The sequence below is a fragment of the Acanthopagrus latus genome, chromosome 4 (genome assembly GCF_904848185.1).
Source record: "Acanthopagrus latus isolate v.2019 chromosome 4, fAcaLat1.1, whole genome shotgun sequence".
Classification (NCBI taxonomy): domain Eukaryota; kingdom Metazoa; phylum Chordata; class Actinopteri; order Spariformes; family Sparidae; genus Acanthopagrus; species Acanthopagrus latus.
The window spans coordinates 4,475,742-4,497,211 of NC_051042.1; the positions used below are offsets into that span (position 1 = coordinate 4,475,742).

General features: G+C 40.1%; 1 protein-coding gene across 2 annotated transcripts; it reads right to left on the reverse strand.

Annotated features, from left to right (window-relative positions):
* Positions 1–4,555: 4,555 nt before the first annotated feature.
* Positions 4,556–21,401, reverse strand: LOC119017692 (SHC-transforming protein 1-like). Of its 2 annotated transcripts, none has more exons than XM_037094559.1 (14): positions 21,116–21,401; positions 20,820–20,923; positions 20,251–20,726; positions 16,798–16,868; positions 14,615–14,675; positions 14,412–14,531; positions 14,237–14,287; positions 10,181–10,232; positions 9,934–10,060; positions 9,509–9,695; positions 7,381–7,453; positions 6,314–6,404; positions 6,087–6,234; positions 4,556–5,985 (listed from the first exon to the last, which is right to left on the reverse strand). In XM_037094559.1, the coding sequence occupies exons 2-14, from the start codon at positions 20,869–20,871 to the stop codon at positions 5,857–5,859; spliced, it is 1,638 nt and encodes a 545-aa protein (XP_036950454.1). In that variant the 5' UTR covers positions 20,872–20,923; positions 21,116–21,401; the 3' UTR covers positions 4,556–5,856. The 2 variants fall into 2 exon arrangements, with proteins under 2 accessions (XP_036950454.1, XP_036950453.1); XM_037094558.1 differs by having other exon boundaries at positions 14,237–14,290.
* Between the last annotated feature and the right edge of the window lie 69 nt (positions 21,402–21,470).

The following is a 21,470-nucleotide window of genomic DNA, read 5'->3' on the forward strand; positions in this document are numbered from 1 at the left end:
GTTTGTGTGCATTTGTTTACGAGCCTCACATGACTCACGTGTCTCCTCCTCTGCGCTGTCTCCGGAGGAACATACGTGTAGATTTTGGCATGCTAGTAACTGCTGCAGAGCGGCTCCGTCAGTGGCCAAGTCTTGTTTTGTTTCCTCCCAGATTTGAACTCTGTGTGACTCTGATAACATTGAAACGAGGAACAATTTCATGCTCTCGTACTCTGGCCGCTTTTTATGACTTTAATTGTTCCATTAAGGGCCTTCGGGGTCTGGGAATGCTTTGTCATTTGTGTGTGTGAGTGTGTGTGTGTGTTTGTGAGTGTGTGTGTGTGTGTGTTTAATGTTAACGTCCTCAGGCTCATCAGCCCTCGAGTTTATTCTATAAAGGAATTCAAAGAGATTAGGCTTTTTAATGCTCTGGATCTGAACCAAAGCCACAGAACCTGAAGATTACACTGCATGTTTATCATTTCCTGTTTCAGAGTCATGTCACTGGCTTGGTTTAAGGAATGCACACACATGCACCAACAAATGCACACACAACAAGTGGTTGTATCGGTGAAGGTATTGTGTCAACTTACGGAGTCTCCCAAGACCAACCTGCTGACTAAATTTTCCTGAAAGCTTTAAACCTCTCAGCATCTCATGCTGATGGAGGAACTCAATAATGTCTGAATGTATTACTAGAGCTGATGAATTTATGTTTTATAATGAAATGATCATAAAACAAGTTTCAGCTGACCACAGTGGTCATTTAGAGGAAGCTACTGGACGCCATTTAGTGAGTTCAATCTTTTGTTTACACAATTACAAGAACCCCAAATTGCTCCTGACCTTGCATGGCGGCCTCTGCCAGCAGTGAGGGCCCTGCGATGAGCTGGCGACTTGTCCAGGGTGTTCCCTGCCCTGGCCCAGAGACAGCTGGGACTGGCTCCAACAAAAACCCCTGTGACCCCCATGAAATGGATAAAGTGGTTACAGACAATGGATGGATAGATGGATGGATGGAAGATAGAACTATATCAATCTTGAGAGAAAAAAATGTTGTGCCATAAAGAAGTGTAGAGGACGACTACAGTTTGATGACCACTGGTAGAAAAGATCGCCTATGGGTACAGTTAGCATAGCTGCAGGTAATTCATTGATTATTCAGCCAATTATATTATTTCTTGATATATCAATAAATCATTGGATTCCTAAAACATCAGGGAGTAATGTTTCTCTCAAAACTCAAGTTGACTTATTCAAACAGCTTGATTTGTCTGACCAACAGTCCAGAACCCCCAAAATATTTAATCTGCCATGATAGAGGGCTAAGAAAATATTTGCAAATATTTATTTTTAAGGAGTTGCATCCGCTTGTTTTTTAAGGATGTTTGCTGAAAAAATAACTGCAATGATTTCTCGTTGGCAAAAAAGTGAGGAAGAGTTTTGTAAGATGTGTATTGTATTTAAATTGCTTTATCTGGTTGCAGTTACTATGTGTTAATAGTGCGGGGTCATGGAAGCTGTTGCCTTACCATTGTTGGTGAAAATCTCTGTGACGTGAGTCAGGAAGAAATGTTCGCTGAGGTTTGAAAGTTTTTTCCAAGTTGCATTTAGTCACGCTGTCCAACTTCCTTCCTTCATCTAACGTTTCCTCTGAAGTTATAGCAACAGGCAACAAAAACAAACGCTTTGCTACCTTTAATACAATTCCAGCTTTCTCTGAGTGTGGATGCTGTTGGAAACATTTGGGATAATGCAAGTACTCAACCCAACACAATATATGACAAAGGTCATAAGATCACAGCAGAAGAGGCTAGCCTGTCTTCAATAGCAATGACTAAAATGTGTTAATTTGTATGGATATTCAAGTAGTACTGAACTTGGCCATATTGAGGTTTTGATAATATTTTGAGGAACTGAGCAGCCCTACATAATTCACATTAATCCTGAAGAAACTATGTTTCTCTTGCCTTTTATACCCTGAAGAATTATTTTGATTATCTATAGACAAACTCTAGCATCATGTTAATAACCCAATGACCCATATTCTCACTATTGGTTTTACAGGTGCAAAACTGACCTCCTTGTGGACTTGAAACTGTAATCCAGCTCATGTTCCACCCACCACACAGGTTGCCAGCTGCTGCTCTGACATTAATGAGAGGCCAGAGGTCAAACAGTGACCTCACAGGTTTGACAACATGTGACCATCATCAGGCCTCATCAGATCTCAAAGAATCACACACTAGGTCATCTGTGTTCTTGGTGAGCTGTTTTGGGCGAGGTCCTCGTGACTCAGAGGAAATCCAGAGGGACGAAATCGAAGCAGGAAAATAACTGTGTCGAAAAATCACACAATTTCACACTTATGATAGCTTTCATGTTTATAGATGATAATTATCTGGGTTTCAGTTTGGTGAGAGACAATTTCTGTTTCTGTTTGTTTAACTGAATGAGTCCCATAAGATGCAGATATCATCATCATGTTTAACTTGTATGAAGCACTCAGGAAAAAGCAGAGATAACTCTTCAAGCACGCTCATTTCCTGTTCTTTGTGACATACTAAATGAGCCCTCTTTTGACACCCCATAAACCAGGGATTGTGGGAAATTTTTGAGAGTCCCTTTGACCGAGTTGTCTGAACAGAGAAGCTTCAAGTGTTGTTTTTCTTCAGATGCCCTATCAGTGTTTGTATCAGCCCTGAGCTGAGCTGCTTCTCTCCCCATCAGCTGCCAGTGGTTAGCCTAACAAGCTGAGGGTGATTAATGTGGGCGAGACCCTCCGAGCCTCTCAGAGGACGATGAGGGCCACAGCCCGAGAGCAGTCAACTGCATACTTTGAGCACACAGTCATCTTTTAACTTCACCCAAATCTGCGAGTGACAGGCTGCTGAAAGCTGAGGGAGAAGTGTTGCAGCCATTATTATAGACTGTTAACTACCAGTCATTTTCACTGCTCTCTACGACACACATCTGTTTCAAGAACAAACCAAGGAGACGCAGGATTTCACTGTGGTGGACATTTATGTATTTGTCATATTTTATCATGAGCATGTGACACATAAGATGTGAGTGAAGGAATGGAGTTGGTGCATAAACAAATGGGGAGTTTTAGACAACTAAGCCAGAGACTGTTCGACCAATCAAGGAAAAATAGTTTTGGAAAAACGCTGAGGAGGAAAGAGCTCTTGTGAAGACTGATAGCGCCATCTTGTGGCTGAAAGAATGACAGTTAAAAAATAGGATTACTTCAAGCCTAAATAGATCATTTCTATTTAGGTGTGGGCTCAAATGAACTGAAGTCATAGCAACAACTTTAGGAAATAACTATGTTATTAACTATGACAGCCATTTCTTTTAAAATTATCATTAATAGGTGTATTATATATTAATAGATATTTGTGAGTTGTATAGCTATAATCTGAATTTATTATGTTTTCCTGATGTAAAAATGTACTTTAAACTAAAAGAAATTCTGACCATTTTAGTTTTTTACTGCACCTTACAGAATGTGTAATTATGTGCTTTGAGCAGTGTAACTGTGAAACCCAGCATGACAATCATGTCAGCTGAGTTTCTTCTCATTGTTGGCAGATATTTTTTGGTCTCACATGACTAAAAATCCATAACTACAAGTAAAGATCAAGAGCAGAGCTTGAGTGTTTCAAGTGGAGATTAATATGTTAGTCATTATCCTGAGAGATATAAATCTCTAAGGCATTTAACTGTGTTCCACTGAGCTGCCGCAAGCAGTGCAGATTTCTGAGCAACTAGTGATTTTCCAGTGTGGCACCATTTCTCTGTTGTGGTGAAGATTTGATAAGAAAACAAGAAACTCTACAGACTAGGTTCTAGATTCCTGCTTTTAAGTTGTTTCTGTTAGATTTGCATGAAGGTTTTATTGTTGTTGGATTAAATTGGACTTGATAATGTCATTCTCATTACACGGCTCCTTCACATATTGTGCAGAACTGAGGTTGCGTTAAAGTCAAAGCACCATGTAGTTGTAGAGGAAAGGAGAAGAGTTGGAGTGAAATGTACAAATCTCCTGTCTGCGCCTCATCATGTGAGTTTGTATGTGCTGGTCTTGACTTGATGTGTCTTTGGTCACATTTGATAACAACTCTTTCTCATCTCAGTGCAGTCTAAGAACTTTTTTTATTTTAAAAGGAAAGAGTATAGTCTTCTATGATTTATTTGTTATTTAATTATTATTAAAAGAACCACGAGTGGATAACAATTATGATTTTGTTATGCATCTCTGGCTGCTTGATGATAATCAAAATTATCTTGAATCTTTAAACTTGAATTTCTGTTGTGAAGCTGATTGCTGACCAGTTAGTGACGGTAAATAGTAGCTAAACTTGGACTGTGACTAAAATGGCAACAAAACGCTTTCAATCGCCTCAGTTTAATAATAATATTGCGATGTGACAAATCATTTAAAGGTGTCATGAGGCGAGTTGTTTGGTCCACTAGCGAAGAAGAAGAAATAAAGTTGTGTTTTTGTGGTCTGAGGTTGCACAAGAAAGAAAAAAGAGACAAAGCAACAATCCATTCTGTAAAACAACTGAAGATGTATTTGATTACACTTAATGGGGACCAAAGACAGATGCTATTTGCATATTTGACAGCTAATCTGAGACTGAACTGGTTACAAAGTGCAGCTGAATTCAACACTCATAATGTATCAAACAAGCGCGCTGAAAAGTTCTTTTCAAAAGTCGAGCATGGGAAACAGGGACACAGAACAATAACAAATCAAAATGAATGAACACAAGACAAATTTAGCCTATAAAAAAATGATTCTGAAGGTCTGCCAACATTCTGGTAATTTCCTCCCGACACCAGTGATTGTGCTTAAACTTTGAGTAAACACCAGCAAATTCAGCCTGAGAGACAGAGACAGGATGTTCTGCAGACCAGCAGCTGTTCTCAATACAGGGCGAGGCTCAACGTGCACAAGTGTTGTTTGTTGTTTAGTCAAATGTTGGGAGAAAAATATTAGTAAACAAGTCACTGCACATGTACACACATTATATGTAATTTGATTACTTTAATCAGGAAACATTCTTGCTAAAGGCGCTGAGGGTCGTGGTGGAAGAAGTATTCAGATCCACACGGTGAAGATACTCCACTACAAGTAAGAATTCAAGGAAAAGAAGTGCTCACTATGCAGTAGGATGTTCCCTGTCAGTGTTTTATTATTATATCTGCTGTTCTTTGATTATTATCACTGGTGCATTAATGTGTATGTTACATTTTACTGCTGCAGATGTTTAAGGTTGAGCTCTACTTTATACACTGAGGGTTTTTAAGGGCTTTATTCAAAAAGTACAATATTTGTCTCTAAAAGTAAAGTAAACGTATAAATCTGCATAAAATGGAAACAAACAAGCACCTTGCATGTGTACTTAAAGCTGCTACATGGGACTTTTATGTTTTGTTCATTTTGGCGCCCCCTGTGGACAAAAAAAACAAGTCATCTTTGTTTTGGTGCTGTACCGCCAGACTACAGAGTAGCTTCTTTCCTCAGGCTGTGAGACTCCTTAATTCACTCTGAGCACTCGACCATGAACAATAGCTTTCATTTTTATAACCTATCCAGCCTGATTAGGTCAGAAGATGAATGGGTGACAGGGAAATTATATAGAAATAGCCAGTGTTCTTGCTCTCATTTGCTAATGTAGGTCATATAGAAGCGAATGTATTAAACTGAGATGGTTTCTTAACTAGCTATTCATTTCATAAATCCTACCAAATGTACTAAGTTACATTCTTGCTTGTGTACATTGAGCCTCAGCTCCAAAAATATATGTTGAGAACCGCTGCTGAAGGCTTAATATACATGTTACAGTCTGCATGTGGATGTGTGTGTTAGTGTCTTTGCAGGACTGGCTGTTTCAGACACAGCTCGCTGCTTCCCGACACGATGGGCATCTGGTTCTCCATGTGGAAACGCACCAGGTGACCAACGCTCAGGAACACCTGATCACGGGTCCGCACCTGCTCACACAAAGACACACAGGCAACGGGATCACATACGGATGGCTGTCATTCTCTGCCCCTCATGCATGTGCACATGAAATCCAACACCACGGCTCTACCTGTCCATGTGGATCAACCAGCAGCATGTGACGCACGGTGGCTCCCTCCATACCGCTGAGGACATACTGACCAGAGGCAGAGCTGCTCTCTCTGACCAGGAAATCCCCATTACAGGTGAGGAGTGACTCCGCTTGCTGTCTTCCTAACCTGTGATGAAGAGCACAGTTAGTGAGAAAGGAGCAGAGAAAAAGCTGTTAATTCACGTACTGGGATGTGAACTACCAACCTGCCATGAAACCAGCCCTCTTCCTGGATCAGGTCCTGGATCTCAGAGAGAGGAGCACTCTGCTGAGTTCTGACCTCACACTCAACTGAGTCTGATGGAGATACAGCAGAAGAGGAATGAAACAGAACAGAAGGGTGGGGCGGCTCCAAACAGGATTAACTTTAAACCAGGATTATATTATTGTTATAAAAATATTCTGTTACAACTAATAATTAAAAACATTTTTAAATTAACAGTTTGAATTCGAGACTGTTCTTAAAATCCAATCTAATCTTCCCCCAAAGCTACTTTTATATCAGTTCCAGGTTCTAAACCTCCAATTCAAACTCTTTGAAATTTAAACTGGCAGTTTAAAATTGAGCTTCTCTGAGGAAAATAATAGACTCAGCGCAGGTTGAGTTTCATAACAATTCTGCAGCTTCAGTTCTTTAGACTCAACAGAAAAGTTGGAGCTGCTATCAATCATGACATTAGGTGGAAACCTTGCTGGCGCTACCATTTCTTCTTCTACCGCTCTAATAATGTTAAACTCAAATAGGGTTTTTCATACAAATTTAGCTACATAATGTAGAAGTGATGGTTGTATTCATGGGCTTTTGTTAGGTATTGTTTCTGTACTGTTTTAGATTGTGGCTTAAGGGCAAACACTACAGGAGAACACAATAAAGTAAAATAAACAAATGAATAAAGTGAAAATAAAATAAATTACGAAGCAATTTTAAACTAATAGATATATCCATGAAAATGGTACATTTGTAAATTTAAACATGGAAATTAGGCATTATCTCATGAAAAATGCACAAATTTGTAAAAAACAAACAAAAAAAAACAACACCTAGACAAACAAACACCTAGATTTGAATTAATATGTCAATTACACTATTTTACCTGAGCAGGTTTTAATTTAAATCACACAGCACGGATAGGATGGAATTTAAAATAATAATTTTGAACTATAATTAATCTTTAAACTGCACTTCCAGATGTACATAACCAGAGTGAAAAACAGTACATGTCTACAGACAAACTCTTTCAAATCGTGCTGGAAGTGTGCTGATGGTGTTTACCTGCAGGTGGCGCTGTAGTCTCTTCTGTGATGGAGCAGTTCTCATACAGTGACACAGGCTGAGAAGAACAAACCTGCAACGACACCAGATGAGTCACACACACCAGACAGAGATCTGTGTGTGTGTGTGTGTGTGTGTGTGTGTGTGTGTGTGTGTGTGTGTGTGTGTGTGTGTGTGTGTGTGTGTTCAGGGAGCAGTGATGGCCTACAGGTGAGACATGACAGGAAAGTCTGACTCAGTTCCCACACTGGAACAATCATTCTGGGAAGTGAGCGAGAACCCTTCCTGTCTTCCTTATTACCAATCACTGAGGACAACTACTGTTTCCACTCAGGAGATAGATTGTGATGTAAAAGGCACTTTCAAGTTGTGAGAGCACTGGTGACCAACACATTTATCCTGAATAAGGAGAGACGACAAAATCATCAACACCAGGTCCAACTTACTTGTTGCTTCTGAAGCTTTCAACCATATTTTACAGTCTTCCTCGGGAGATAAAGTTTCCCCTTTTTGTAAATGAAATGTGTTTTCCATATATCTACATATGTAGATGTGATTTATAAACATTCAGTCAATATACAGTCTTATAATATATATGTGTATTTACACTTTGTAATTAAATTTTACACTTACATAAAGGGTCGACGAAGGTTTAAGTTTGAAATTCTTATTATATTCATATGTGTTGAAATATATTATCTATTACACACATAAATTAAGTAATAATTTAAAGACATTTCAGTATATATTACGAGTGTATTAGCAAAATGTACAGTACATGCAATATATTTTGTTGTATATTCTTGAAGAGAAATATGTGTAGGTATTAGTATATTACCTTATATTCTTAGGCCCATTTTAATATGTTTGTGTGGAAATGCTATCATTGTATTATAAAATACAGGATGTGATACAATAAATAATCTATGTTTCTATTCAATCAATATGTTAGGACATTATTTCATCATAACATTCCTCTGATGTGAAAGCAACTGATCCATCTCCATGACAACTGGGCAACTCAATCTGTGGACGAAGGCCATGAGATGTGGTTGAAACTGATGGGGGGGCCAGGGGCGTCTAACTGGGGGGAAAAGTGGGACTGATCACCAGGGCCCCAATGGGGGAGGGGGCCCTCGAAAGGCCTGAAATAAAAATGTTGTATTTATTTTATTTTTTATTTCTAAGTAATTAGTGTCATAAGTAAATTAAAATTGGCAGAATAAATCTGATGAGAGACTTTACTCTCACCCCTCACAATATATAATAGTTCAGTCCACCCCTGCAGCTGCAGGTGCAAAGATGCATCTCCAAACAGGTCAACGAGCAGAGTGGCTGCTGCTTATTAAGACATGTCTTTCCCCAAGAAAGCACAGTCAGGGAGACTCAAACTAAAGGAAAATGCAGAAAGGGAAATAGAGCAAGGAGAGGGAAGACAACTCGTCACACATATCTCTCAAAAGAAAGGTGAGCACAGTTCACAGCTAGCACAGTTTAAGAACAGTTCAAGCTGATGTCAGCAGTTGTAAAGATTGAAGGCAGTCAGGCAGCCATGAGTCTAGTCTCTCAGTTTGAGCCGCAGCAGGTTCCTCAGTCATAATAATTTTCATGTATAAAAGCAGTTCTGAAATAAAAAGAGCATGCAACAGAGGAGGAACATTTCTAGTGCGTACAGACTGTGTGACTTAATACAACTCTTAGTACAATCAGAGAAATGTTTATATTTTCTGGAAATCAGGAGATTAAATCGCAACAACCATATAGCCTCGCCCCAAATCCAATGCCACCACCTGTGAGTCTACAGTTGTGGAGATAAATTAGACCTGCATGCAGTCAGTGAGCAGTAACCACACAACTGTCATGTTGTTCTTTTCACAAATATGTGAATGATCGTCAGAAATATCATTAAAATGCATAGTTTTATATGAGAGAGCATCACATTTTTTCATCGGCCTATACAAGGGCCCAATTAGATTTCTTGTCATGGGGCACAAAATCCCTGGTGTCGCCCCTGGGGGAGGCAGAGAAGATGAGGGGGGAGTAATAGAAGAGCACCTGTGTTCAAAACAGAATTCCAACTCAAGTGACTGAACACTGTTTGTGTTTTGGTGTTAAAACCAACTCTTACCTGCTGGAGGTCAACACTGTCCTCTGCCCTTGTGGTCCGCAGGTCCTCTGTTCCACCAGCAGGTGGCATCTTTCCTGGGATCATATTATAGTAGTCACGATGCTCCCTGACTTCACCCTTCTGCTCAGCCTTTTGGTCTGTTGTTGTCTTCTCTGGGCTCCATTTGTGACAGAGTCTGACTGCTGATCTGTGCACAGAGAGTCACAGAATAGAAGAAGGGACCTAAGACTGAGGAACTCTAGAAGTTCTCAACTTTCACTTGGAGCAACGTTTCTCTCATAAAAGAATCACTGGATAATGCAGAGTAAGACATGGCTGAATTGAACTCCTTAAATAATGTAGATGACCTATACAGTTCATTGAATAGGACAATTAATTTTACTGTGTGCTACCAGTAAGATGGCTGCAGTAGTCAAAAGGACAACCTGGGATTGTCGCAGAGCAGCGATGGCGTGTGGTTGAGAAGTTGGCGGAAACGAGTCTCGAAGGCGTGACCGATGCTGTTGATGACCTCACCGGCTCGACCCTGAGGACACTCCAGGATGTGACACGCTGACAGAGAGACAGAAGGAGAGAGAGATGTTTGGTCCATCATAAATACAATAAAACAATGAAGAGAGGAGTCCATTGGAAACCCGGCTCATAATAATGATGAACGAATCTGTCTCTCACCTCTCTGATTGAACAGATCTTTGGCAACATAGGCGATGTAATCTGTCATGTCCTGTGAACAAACAGAGAGAAAAATTCATTCATTCATTTCCATTCATTCAACCTTCATTTATACTCCCTCAAGTCAATTTTAAATCAAAGAAAAGGAAAAAAAAATAACAACAAAGAGTTATACTGACAAAGAAGAGACAGTCCCACAATTGAATAATAAATAAATAAATAAAACACTTAATTCACTGTGGATAATGAATTTGATCAGTAAGTTAAGATAATTCAAACATAAATTAAATTACAGTTATGTAAAAGCCCTAAAACTTTCCAACCACGGTGGATAATGTGAGAGATAAATTAGGAGAATAACAAGGTGACGTGATTTTAATGATGATAACAAACATGACTTAAAGCCAGACTATGTAACTTTTGCTGAACAGTGGCCACTGTGGCCACAGATGGCAATTACAAGATGCTATATTCAAATATACATTGTGCACGGAAGCCCTAAAGGGCTATGCATTCATACATATTATTTCCTCCGTCTTCCCGAGATAACGGTATAATTTTCTTGAGATCTCGAGATAACAATAAAATCAATTAAATCATTGCAGGAAACATCATTCAGTGTAGCAGTGTCAGAGGAGCAGGAGCATATTGATCTCCGTGTCACATATCTTTTTAATCAAAGCCTGACACAGGCTGAAATAGCATTATGCCTCGCTATTACAGGTAATATACACATTAGTGTGCATGATCTAAAAAAACGGTTAGCAAGGCTTCAGCTATATCGGTGGGCCTGATGTCGTTGTTAACTACATAGCTGACCAGCTGCGAGGTTCCGGGCGTCTCCAGGATACCAGATGCCCGGAACCTCGTAGCAGGTCAGCTATGTAGTTAATGTGTATATTATCTGCATCAGTCAGCATGCCATGCCACTTACATGTGATGGAAATCTCAGGCCTATCATATCCCAGTCATTTTCTCAAGATCTCCAATTAATTATATTGTCGGCAGTTATTATTTTGAGATAATAACTCAAGATCTCGAGAAAACAAATAAAAATAACTTATTACAGGAAAACGGAGGAAACTAAAATGCATGAATGCATGGCCCTTTAGGGCTTCCGTAATTATATGCAAGTAGATGAGAATAATGAAAATATAATACCAGCTAAATAATGTCAGTCGCACAGCTGTAGGATTAAAAAGAGTTGAAAATAACAATAACTATAAACTCTATGTGCAGAACATCAGTAACATGTGAGCATGATATGTGACCTTTAAATTTTGGAAATACTCTTATTGTTTTCCCTGCTCTTTTTTCGATGCCCATATGACTTACATGTGACAGAAATTGAAATACAAGTGAAAGTAAAAAAAAACAAAATCAAAAGCCTGCAGGACATGTCAGTTATCAAGGCCGAACCCCGCTTGACAAAAAAAACACCTCTGGTATATGTTTTGGTAAGCGTCCATGAACATCCGTGTGTTTCTTTCAGTTCAAACAAACAGTGAATACCAACGCTGGATACATGGTTATATTTCATGTTACTGCCGCGAGGTTGCACTGGCCAAAGATTAGAGAGAACAGGAGGGACGTTCCTCTGTGGTGAAGCCATGGATGGGATTACAGCTCGCTGTTTAATTAATTAGCTAAAATAATCTTGCAGCGTGCTCTGAGCCTCGGCTGAGTTGGCTCGGACACGTGGAAGATAGCAGAGGGGAATTAAAATCAATCTGCCACTGAGGCTTTGTGGTAGAACATATTCAGCTGAATCTGCTTTTATCAGAGAGCCACTGACAGGGAGGGAGCTAATTAAACAGGGAATACACGCGAATGACCGTTCACTGAGAATGTGTGTTGTGTTTTCAATAATTACACATGCTGCAAAATGATGAATCAAAAGGCTGATTACAGATCGCAGACCAATCAGACTGACAGGTTATAAACTGCTGTACAACAGTGATGTCAGGAGGTTTATCAGTGACAATGTGCACATACAACCCCGAGTCTGCATGAACATTTTGATATTCCTTGAATAAAAGTTTATCTTCTTTGTGCGAAATCCTTAAAATTGTTTTCAGGTCAACTTTCTAATCTTTGATAATGATCAATAATGGGAAAACATGATGCAAAAAACAACACAACCAAACTGAAACAGGAGAGAAATTCTTCATCAGACATCTCTACAATACATCAGAGAACTCATGTAATACAGAAAATGTTGCACCATGTTAATATTATACGATATTATAGTATTTTAGATGCAGACAACGAAGATACATTCATGAAAAGTGTTTGAAACAAAACAAAACAAAACAAATGCAGCGTTGACGTATTTTTTTTAGGCTAACCCTGAAGTTAGCATCACCATGGTTCCCTCAATAAAAAACTTAGGAACATTTTTAATTGAAACTTTGATTATTGCCTAAAATAGACAGACATACATTTATGATACTGACATATTTTGTTCAGCAAGATTATCTTTACAGATGATCAGCACTTTAGTGATATTCAAAGCGGCGTAACTACCCTGTGGTCACATGACTTAAACGTCACAACCGCTAAGTGTCTTACTTCACGATAACTATTACTAGCACTAAAATGCTAACTGATTTCTGGGTCTCAGGACTACAGAACTCATCATGGCCAGTCATATTTTGTGCAATAGTTTAATATAAGTCTGTCATTCTTGCATTGAAGTGCAGTTAAAGTGAGTAACTCTTACTTTTATCGCTCCAGTCAAGAATGTCCCTTTCGCTGACCTCACACCACCAATTGAAAGTACAGCAGGCTCAAGAGTTGGGTTGGAAAATAATTCAATCCTCACATGGCAGCAAATTAATCACTAATCAAATTAAATCAAATTACTCATTGTGTTTGTATGTGTTTGTGCAAAGTCCTTACTGACAAGTGTGAGCTCTGAGTATCAGAGTGACTTGTGATCCGTTGGGTTGCTCGAGTTAGGTGAGCCTCGGTGTGAATGGTTGTTACTCTGTCTAAGGAGGGAACTCAGTGTGGGTGGGTGATAAGCAACGTCAAAGTCGACCTCCTTTGTTCAGAGATGGTCATTCCAGTTCGACATCAATGGATTGCTTTACTCCTCTTTCAAACCAACTGTCTTCTCTTACCAAGATGTTTACACTCTGTGTTTACATGCACATGTACAATAGGTACAATAGGTGGCGCTGTACACATTTCAACTAGTGGTAGTAGAGCCACCTCCGGCTGGCCTCTTTACGTCACCAGCAACAACAAACTCTGCCTCGACATTCGAGAAAGATGCCGTGCGAAGAGCGAGGAAGACGGTGGCTGCTTTCCTCCGGAAGAGGAAAGCAGCCACCGTTGCCGTCCCTCTACTTCCGGCTTAAGGCCCCAGGAAAAAAATCTTGAGCCTGCGCAGAATGCAAAAATCCAATCTGATCTGATGGAGCATATACATGCAGGAGTAATGCGACTATCAATCAAATAATCTAGGTGTTTTAATCCGACTATGACAAATCCGATCCAGTCCAATTTTAGTCAGACTAAGGTGTATACATGCATCTTAAAAATCCAATCATAGGCGGACTAACCCAGTAATTGGGTTTTCTTGAGCGTCATGTGAACGCACCGATTGTTGTCCTCAAAGGAATGATTTTTCTCCTTCAGATTTAAGTGAACAGCAGACTTGACCTGAGGAGTTACCCTCTTGTGTTGTGCCATTCGTTTATGAAGAGGTTGTTTTGCTCCCAGTGTACAAATGTGTGCAGTCCTGGCTGCATTGAACAGCATAAAGTACATTATTTTATGCCTCCATGTTTTGTCCTTAGGATGGATAAGTTTCTGCCTCTGTGTGTTGGTAGGTTTGAAGTGAACCAGTATATGATGTTTATTGAAGATCCTCCTGAGTTTCTCAGACGTGACATAAGGAATGAGGATTCATTGTGCTGGAAGGAGGTTGTCGGCACAAATGTGGTCTGTATCTTGTATCTTGGGGAGTCCATAGATACATGGGCTTGGGTATTGTGTGTGTTTGTGTCCCTGGAACGTACATGTGTGATATTGAGAAAATGAACGTACCGGGTCTCCTCCTGAGGCAAATGAAATGGCCTGCATGGGGTGATGGGCGATCTTCTGAGGAACAGAAGAGAGAAGAAAATACAGAAGCAATGGAAGGTTGTTTTTTTTTTTACTCCACAATCCAGATGTGTGTTTGTGACAGTTAGGATGTGATTAAGCCTGTTGAAGCTGTCACCTGTAAGGAGGATGCCGCAATCAGAGTCATACTGTCGGTGGAGACAGCCAGGATGATCCTCCTTCCAGAGAACTGGAGGTTGATTTGACCCAGAACAGCAGACGGCGACTTACAAACAGGCTGGGGACACAAATCTGAGTTATTTAATCTGACTACACTGGTGTGTGTGTGTGCGTGCGTGTGCTTGCGTGTGTGTGCCCTACCCTTTTACTTTTCACTGCTGTCTTGGCTGATGTCCTCTCACACAGCCTGCTGATTGCCTCTCTGCACATACAAACACAGATTATGAATGGGTACACACACACACACACACACACACACACACAAAATACAGAGACACCTTTGTAAATGTGTCCAGTGTGCCGAGCTGACATGTGACTACATGTGAGAATATGAGAGGAAGGAAACTTCAGTACAAGAAGCTCCTCTGCAGTTTATCTGCTTAAGATATCCAGGAATGTTACACTAAAAAGTAGCACACTATGAAGAAGTGAATGTAACTAAATACATTCATTCAAGTACAGTACCAAAGAGCAATTATAAATTCTATTTTAAGCTACTTTCTATTTGTATTCCACCACATTTCAGAGGGAAATTAAAGAGTGGTTACAATTTCTTGTTTAATTTTGTAATTTTCATCCTGGTTTGACTTTCTGCCTTTGTTTCTTTGGGATGAAGAAGAAGAAGAAGAAGAAGAAGAAGAAGAAGAAGAAGAAGAAGAAGAAGAAGAAGAAGAAGAAGAAGACAGGTAACAAATATGGCCAATTCCGACTTATTCAGACTTGTTTCTTTGCTAAAAAGAACTTATGAATATGGGTAACACTTAATAATAACCATCTTTAATAAATGGGTAATGTACAGTTAATGAGATTTAGTAAAGTATTTTCAATGTTAAGAAACAATGAAATGGTTCATAAAACATTTATTAGGCAACTGTGATGGTTAAAAACATCAACTGCAACTTTCCAAAAAACAATTGTAAATAGTTTATAAAGCATTTAATTGTTTGTTAACACTGAACTAACTAAAGTTTAATGAACTATAAATGTGCCATTTTCAATATTATATAATTGCTTAATATAATTGAAAATATAATTGATGATATGATAGATGTTACAAAGTGCAACCAAATAAAAATATGTAAGGTAGCTACGGTGCTGCTCCTGTATCGTGAGGTATATTATCACATAGTTGGTCTCTTTTCAAAGGATCACAAGATAAATCTTGGTGGTCTTAAGATGATAAATGGGGTGACGATAAAACACAATCAGCCTTTCCAATCAGGATCTTTCTCGCCCGATTAAAATGTCTGCCCAAAATCTACACAGCGCTCCTTTAATGTGACACTGTGTAACTTTCACCCTGTGTACCTTCAGTCCTGCATCCAGGTCCTTTCTGCAGCTGGTTTTACTACAGCTACTGTTTGATTACAGTGTTTGGTCTCCTTCCAAAGGGTCACAAGATAATTTATTTTGAAAAGTAGTTTCAAGGCACTGTGGGTTTTTTTGTTGTTTGTTTTTTGTTTTGTCTTTATTGGATACTAACTCTTCCAAGATTCAATTTACTTCTTAACTAATGCTTATTACAAAGATTTTTATTCTTAACATTAATGTTAACATTAACGTCATAAGGTTATCTACATATATAAAACACAGATAAATTACACAAAACATTTTTAAAAAAACGCATGAAAAATAATGAAAATGAAATACTGTTTTGGTTGACCATCAGGTCGGAGAGGTCAAAGCACACACACACACACACACACACACACACACACACACACACACACACACAGACACACACATTCGTAGAATCCCACTATCTACAAAGCAACACATTTTTCCAGAAATTGCTTTTCTTCTCCTCCAGAAAAAATTGTTTGTAATGGATGGAGGTCTGTCTCCCTCTTCCTCTCTCTCTCTCTCTCTCTTAATAAGACTACGAGAGCTCATTAGGAGGAAATTCATCTAATTGGATTTTCTGCCCCATCATTCAGCAGCGTTGTTGTGAACAGAGGTTACTGTGTCCATCGGTGCTTTTGGCATCCTGCTCTAGGATGTCGATATCAAATGCTAAGGAGAAAGCCCCGGTTTATGAAACATTATCTGTTTAATTTGATTTCCCCCTTTGAAACATTTTTAAATAAGCCACACATGACTTGTTTGGCAAATATGCAGCTTCCTCTTTTCAGCAAAACATCAGCTTTTGCATGCTTAGTTTCATTAAGAGGCCATGTCGGCAGACAGATATACTGTATGTTTTCATTTATCCCAGCATAATTGTGTGTGTGTGTGTGTGTGTGTGTGTGTGTGTGTGTGTGTGTGTGTGTGTGTGTGTGTGTGTGTGTGTGTGTGTGTGTGTGTGTGGTGGAAGGTCCTACTACCGTGTGACTTGCATTCTCGTGTCAAAGTCGAGAGTTCTCATGGACTGGGTCACCTCAACACTCCCCATGTACTACAAGGACAGGAGGAAAAACACAACAAAACACCAGTTACACACTGACTGTAGTGTAAAACAAAGTGCTCATTTAGGCATGTTTACATCCTTCTACTCCTCAATGTAAATCAGACAGCCTGTTAGGAGACTAACAGGAAAGGAAAAAAAGAAAAAGAAAAAAGAAAAAAACATTTCTTTCTTCTTCTTCTTTTTTTAAATTTTATATTGATTTCACTTACCAAAATGCCAGTTGAAAAGGTTAGTAGGAATATCATTCTGTAGTAGAGCTGAAGTGCTCATGACCCATATAAACAGTATATACAATGTGCACTTGCACATGCATTTGTTGCATTTGAATTTTAAGGGATCACAAGCCAAAAATCCTGGAAATGATCGGACGGATTGAACCACATTGAAGTGTGACACTAGATTTAGAATTATTACACAGAACATAGACCTTATTTTCTAATGTCAGAGAAAAAGTGTTATATTGTTGGCAACTGGACAGAATAACCATCAAGGATGTCTTCAAGGAACTGAGATATGAGATCAAACCATAACACAAGCTGTTCACTTGCTCTGAAACATTTGCAGATGACAGCTAACTGTGTCTGTTGTGGCCAGGCGATGACCTCAGCTATCTAAGATTATTGGTATATTATTCATGTTGGTGCAGAAAAGTTTAGAGATCACTGTATTAATCCACTTGGGAAATAGCAAAATATGCACCTTTGTTTCTCTTTCCTGAAATGTTGTCTTTCAGTATCTTTAGTGTCTATAGATGTACCAGCATGTTCCCCTTTTACATCATGAAAAAGGAAAAACTAAAAAACAAAAATGCTTTTATTTCAGAGCCACAGTCGAAGCTTTGTGCGGCAACAATACATGCATGTGCGTCCATATAATAAAAAACACCAGTGCATGTTGATGTGTAGCAGGTAGAAATGTTCACCATCTTAGGTTAGCCTGCTGGTGTGCTAACATGTTGTTTTATTAAAATAAAACAACAGTACAGGTGAGGCTAAATGTCATTAATTCTTCAGGTATTTATTCATGTGTCAAACTATGAGAAATTAATAATGGCACACGATTAAGATTTGCATTCTGGGAAAAGATACAGAGGTATCGACTGCTGTGCCACCAGACTACAGAGCAGCTGTTTTCCTCATGCTGTGAGACTCCTGAACTCATCTGCCACACTCCACCATGAAAAGTTCAACTTTGTGATTGATCATTAATCATCAGTTCAGGAATATAGTTTTTTTTCCTGACATTCTTTAACATAGTGAGACAGGGCTTTTAATTCTTTGAACACTGTCATTCATTCCTCTGGGAATAATACCTGGATCTTGATGAAAAAAATCATAGTCATATTTATGTGGCTGACCTAGAAGAATTCAATTTGATGTCGATACTACGTTTGATGAGATACAAATTATAGTGAAGCGGTTAAGGGCGATTTAAAACTTAGAGTGATACAGGGCTATCACACTTGACATTGGATACTGGAGTTTATTATACAATCTTGTGTTCTAAAATTAATTAAGTTAATCTTGAAACTTGAAAATGTAAGATTTACCAAATTGTTACCATTTATCCTGTAACAATTCTTTCAAATTTAAACTTAATCTGTAGTTGTTGCTGAGACTCGGACACGAAACCTCACGATGTCCGGGGATCACAAGATTCATTAAGATCCCTCGTCTGGGACCCATGAGTGTCTGCAAAAAAAATTGGTGCCAGTCTATCAAGTAGATGTTGCGATATTTCATTAAGTCATTAGGATCCATCCTCGGGGCAATGTAGTTATCTGCACCAAATTTCATTGAAATCCAGCCAATAGTTGTAGAGAAACAGGAAGTCGCTACAAAACAGACATGTCAGTCTCTTGGTGGCGCTACAGTAACAGGGACACAGGAAGACGGTCAAAGTTGGTGCTGAGGGGTCATCCGTGTGTTTTTGTATTAATTTGAATGTTCGGCAAAACATGTATCTGATCATTATTAACAATAATTTACAACATTTTGAGAACACTTGGCACTACAGCAGACTTTAAACTAGAACACCAACATATTCTTGGTTTAAAGCAGCCACACCAACCACAGTCAACAACAGGAGTTGAAGGGGAGAAAGTCCCCAGACTCCCTTCAAAAATCGCTCAGTTTTGTGAGTTGTTGAGTTCCTTTATAAACTTTGTGAAAGGCTGACAATGACAGATTCTTAATTGCTTGAGCCTTCTTCTAAATTCAGCATGTTTTATATGTGTTTTCTTATTCTACCGCACGCATGCATGTATAGGGAACAATCAGGGAATCACTGAGCACAGTGGCCCCTAATCCTGTGGTGTGCATGAGTGTGGACCAACTGACTGACCAATATTTCCATCCCTTGAGGCACGCACCCAGCTGAACACATGACAACTATATTTTCTCTCTGCGACTGTTAGAAAGTAGTTGCAGGTTCTTCACATGTGGCAGTCACTCCTTACACAGTCATTTCTGCTGCTCTTAGGTCAAAACTGTGGAGAGGTCTGTCCATAGCATGCAAGTCTGCACTTAATCGTTAGTTTTGCACCTTTTGATTGATTGTGAGGATATGAAGAGAATCAAAGGTTAGTTAATGCGTCAGACAATATTTAGGCCATGTGCCCGAATAAACTTCAGCCAGCCTCACTTCCATTGGCCATGAGCTTCAGTAGAGCAGACACTAGAGGCTGGAGGCAAGATGAGTAAATCCATTGATGGACCAGACTTAAATCAATACGTGTGTGTGTGTGTGTGTGTGTGTATGGGAGGGGGGGAGGAAGTGTAATGTATGTGTGTGCTTGTTTATAGAGGACAATCAGACAGTCCGTCCACAGGCCCTGCTCCTAATCACCCATGCGGACACACCTCCGGTTTTAGGACAGCATGGGCTCTGCCGATACCAGATACAATCACACACACACACACACACACACACACACACACACACACACACACACACACACACACACACACACACACACACACACACACACACACACACACACACACACACAGAAGCAGAGCAGATCTAGAGAGGAGCCAGGATGAGTCACTACTGCCTACACAGGAAGCTCTATCTGAGAGGGAGGGGGTGAATGTATGAAAGTGAGTGTGGTGGTGATGGAGTGTGAATTTGTGTGTGTGTCCTGAATTCATGTGTGTGTTTGTGTCGCCAAAGGTAGGAATTAATCCGCCTCAACTCTCTGCTGGGACCCTGAAGATGAGGTCATGAGCTTAGGCAAATCATCAAAAGTGAAAAAAAAGAAGATTAATCAGGCAAAGTAGCCTCAAACACACTCTCGGCTGCAGTTTGCAACACAAGTCCAATTTCTCTGTATGTAATCATGCACTGTCACTGGTGTATTGTCAGGTACCTTGATGTGATGGTGGACCGCTCTGTTCGCTGCAGAGGAAGTCTTCAAACAGCACAAACCGTCTCTGTGTTGCGAGCAGGTAGGACAGCTGGGGAGGCTAGCCATCCGGTGCAGGGTGATGGGTCTTCTTGTGCAGCTCAGAGCCGAGGGTCCAGTGGATAGGGGGACATTGAGGGAAGGTTGGCTACAAAATCTCTGATCGGGCCCCGAGCCCCACTCTGTCGTGGACAAGGGTCTGTCAGTGGGTCCAGCTGTCTGTCCCCTCAGGGCCCGCAGGGAAACTGGACTTTGCAATCGGATGTTGGCCATGCGGGGGATGAAGTCCCTCAGGGTGGAGGGCCCATGGTGGGTAGGCGCCCCTGGATCCAGCTGGGCGAAATCAGAGTCCAAGCAAAGGTCCCTCTTCAGGGGCCGATCCTCCAGGGACGTCAGGGAATCGTTGCGCAGACGGCTGTACTTGCTGCGCTTCAGCATGCCTGTAGATAACGAAAGACGTGTTGGAATCAGACGCAGCACAGTGATTTTCATCCACACAGGCATGTGTAATGACCAGACAACTGATGAGCTACCTGGTAAGAGTCCTGTCTGTGATTTGATCCTGGGTAAGGTTCGCTCTCTCATAATCTGGGAATTGGACAGAGAAGAGCACTGGGACAAAGTAAAAAAGAAAAACCTGCCACGAAAAATAAAAATGGGTTATTACACACTGATAAGGCAGATCAGATTAGAGATTAGAGCAGAAATAAAGGATAAAGTTTCACATTTTTTCAGATGAAATAAGGGTAATCTTCTAAGCATCTTGTGTGTTGTGTCCTCAGATTATTAGATTAGATGCCAAGAGTACGTTTCGGTAGATTCAACTCACCGTTGCGGTGTCCTGTGCAGTCTGAAGTCCAGTCTGCTCCGCTGTACTCACACTGAGTGCAGTCCCATCCTCCCGACACACACACACACACTCTCTGTCAGTCTCCAGGCTTCCACTGCTGCTTCACCTCCACATCAACTTTCTGACACGCAGCAGAACTGTGCAGATTTTTTATGAATGAACTTTCTCTCTCTCGCTCTCTCTCCTTTTTTTTATGAATGAGAGGCTCTCACTCACTTCCCCTGTCTCTCTGTGACGCTGCATGCAGATGAATATGTGAATGGAGTGGGGGAGAGATTGACAGACGGCCCCTGAGGCTCTCTCTCTCCCTCCCCTCCCTCACCCATAAACTACC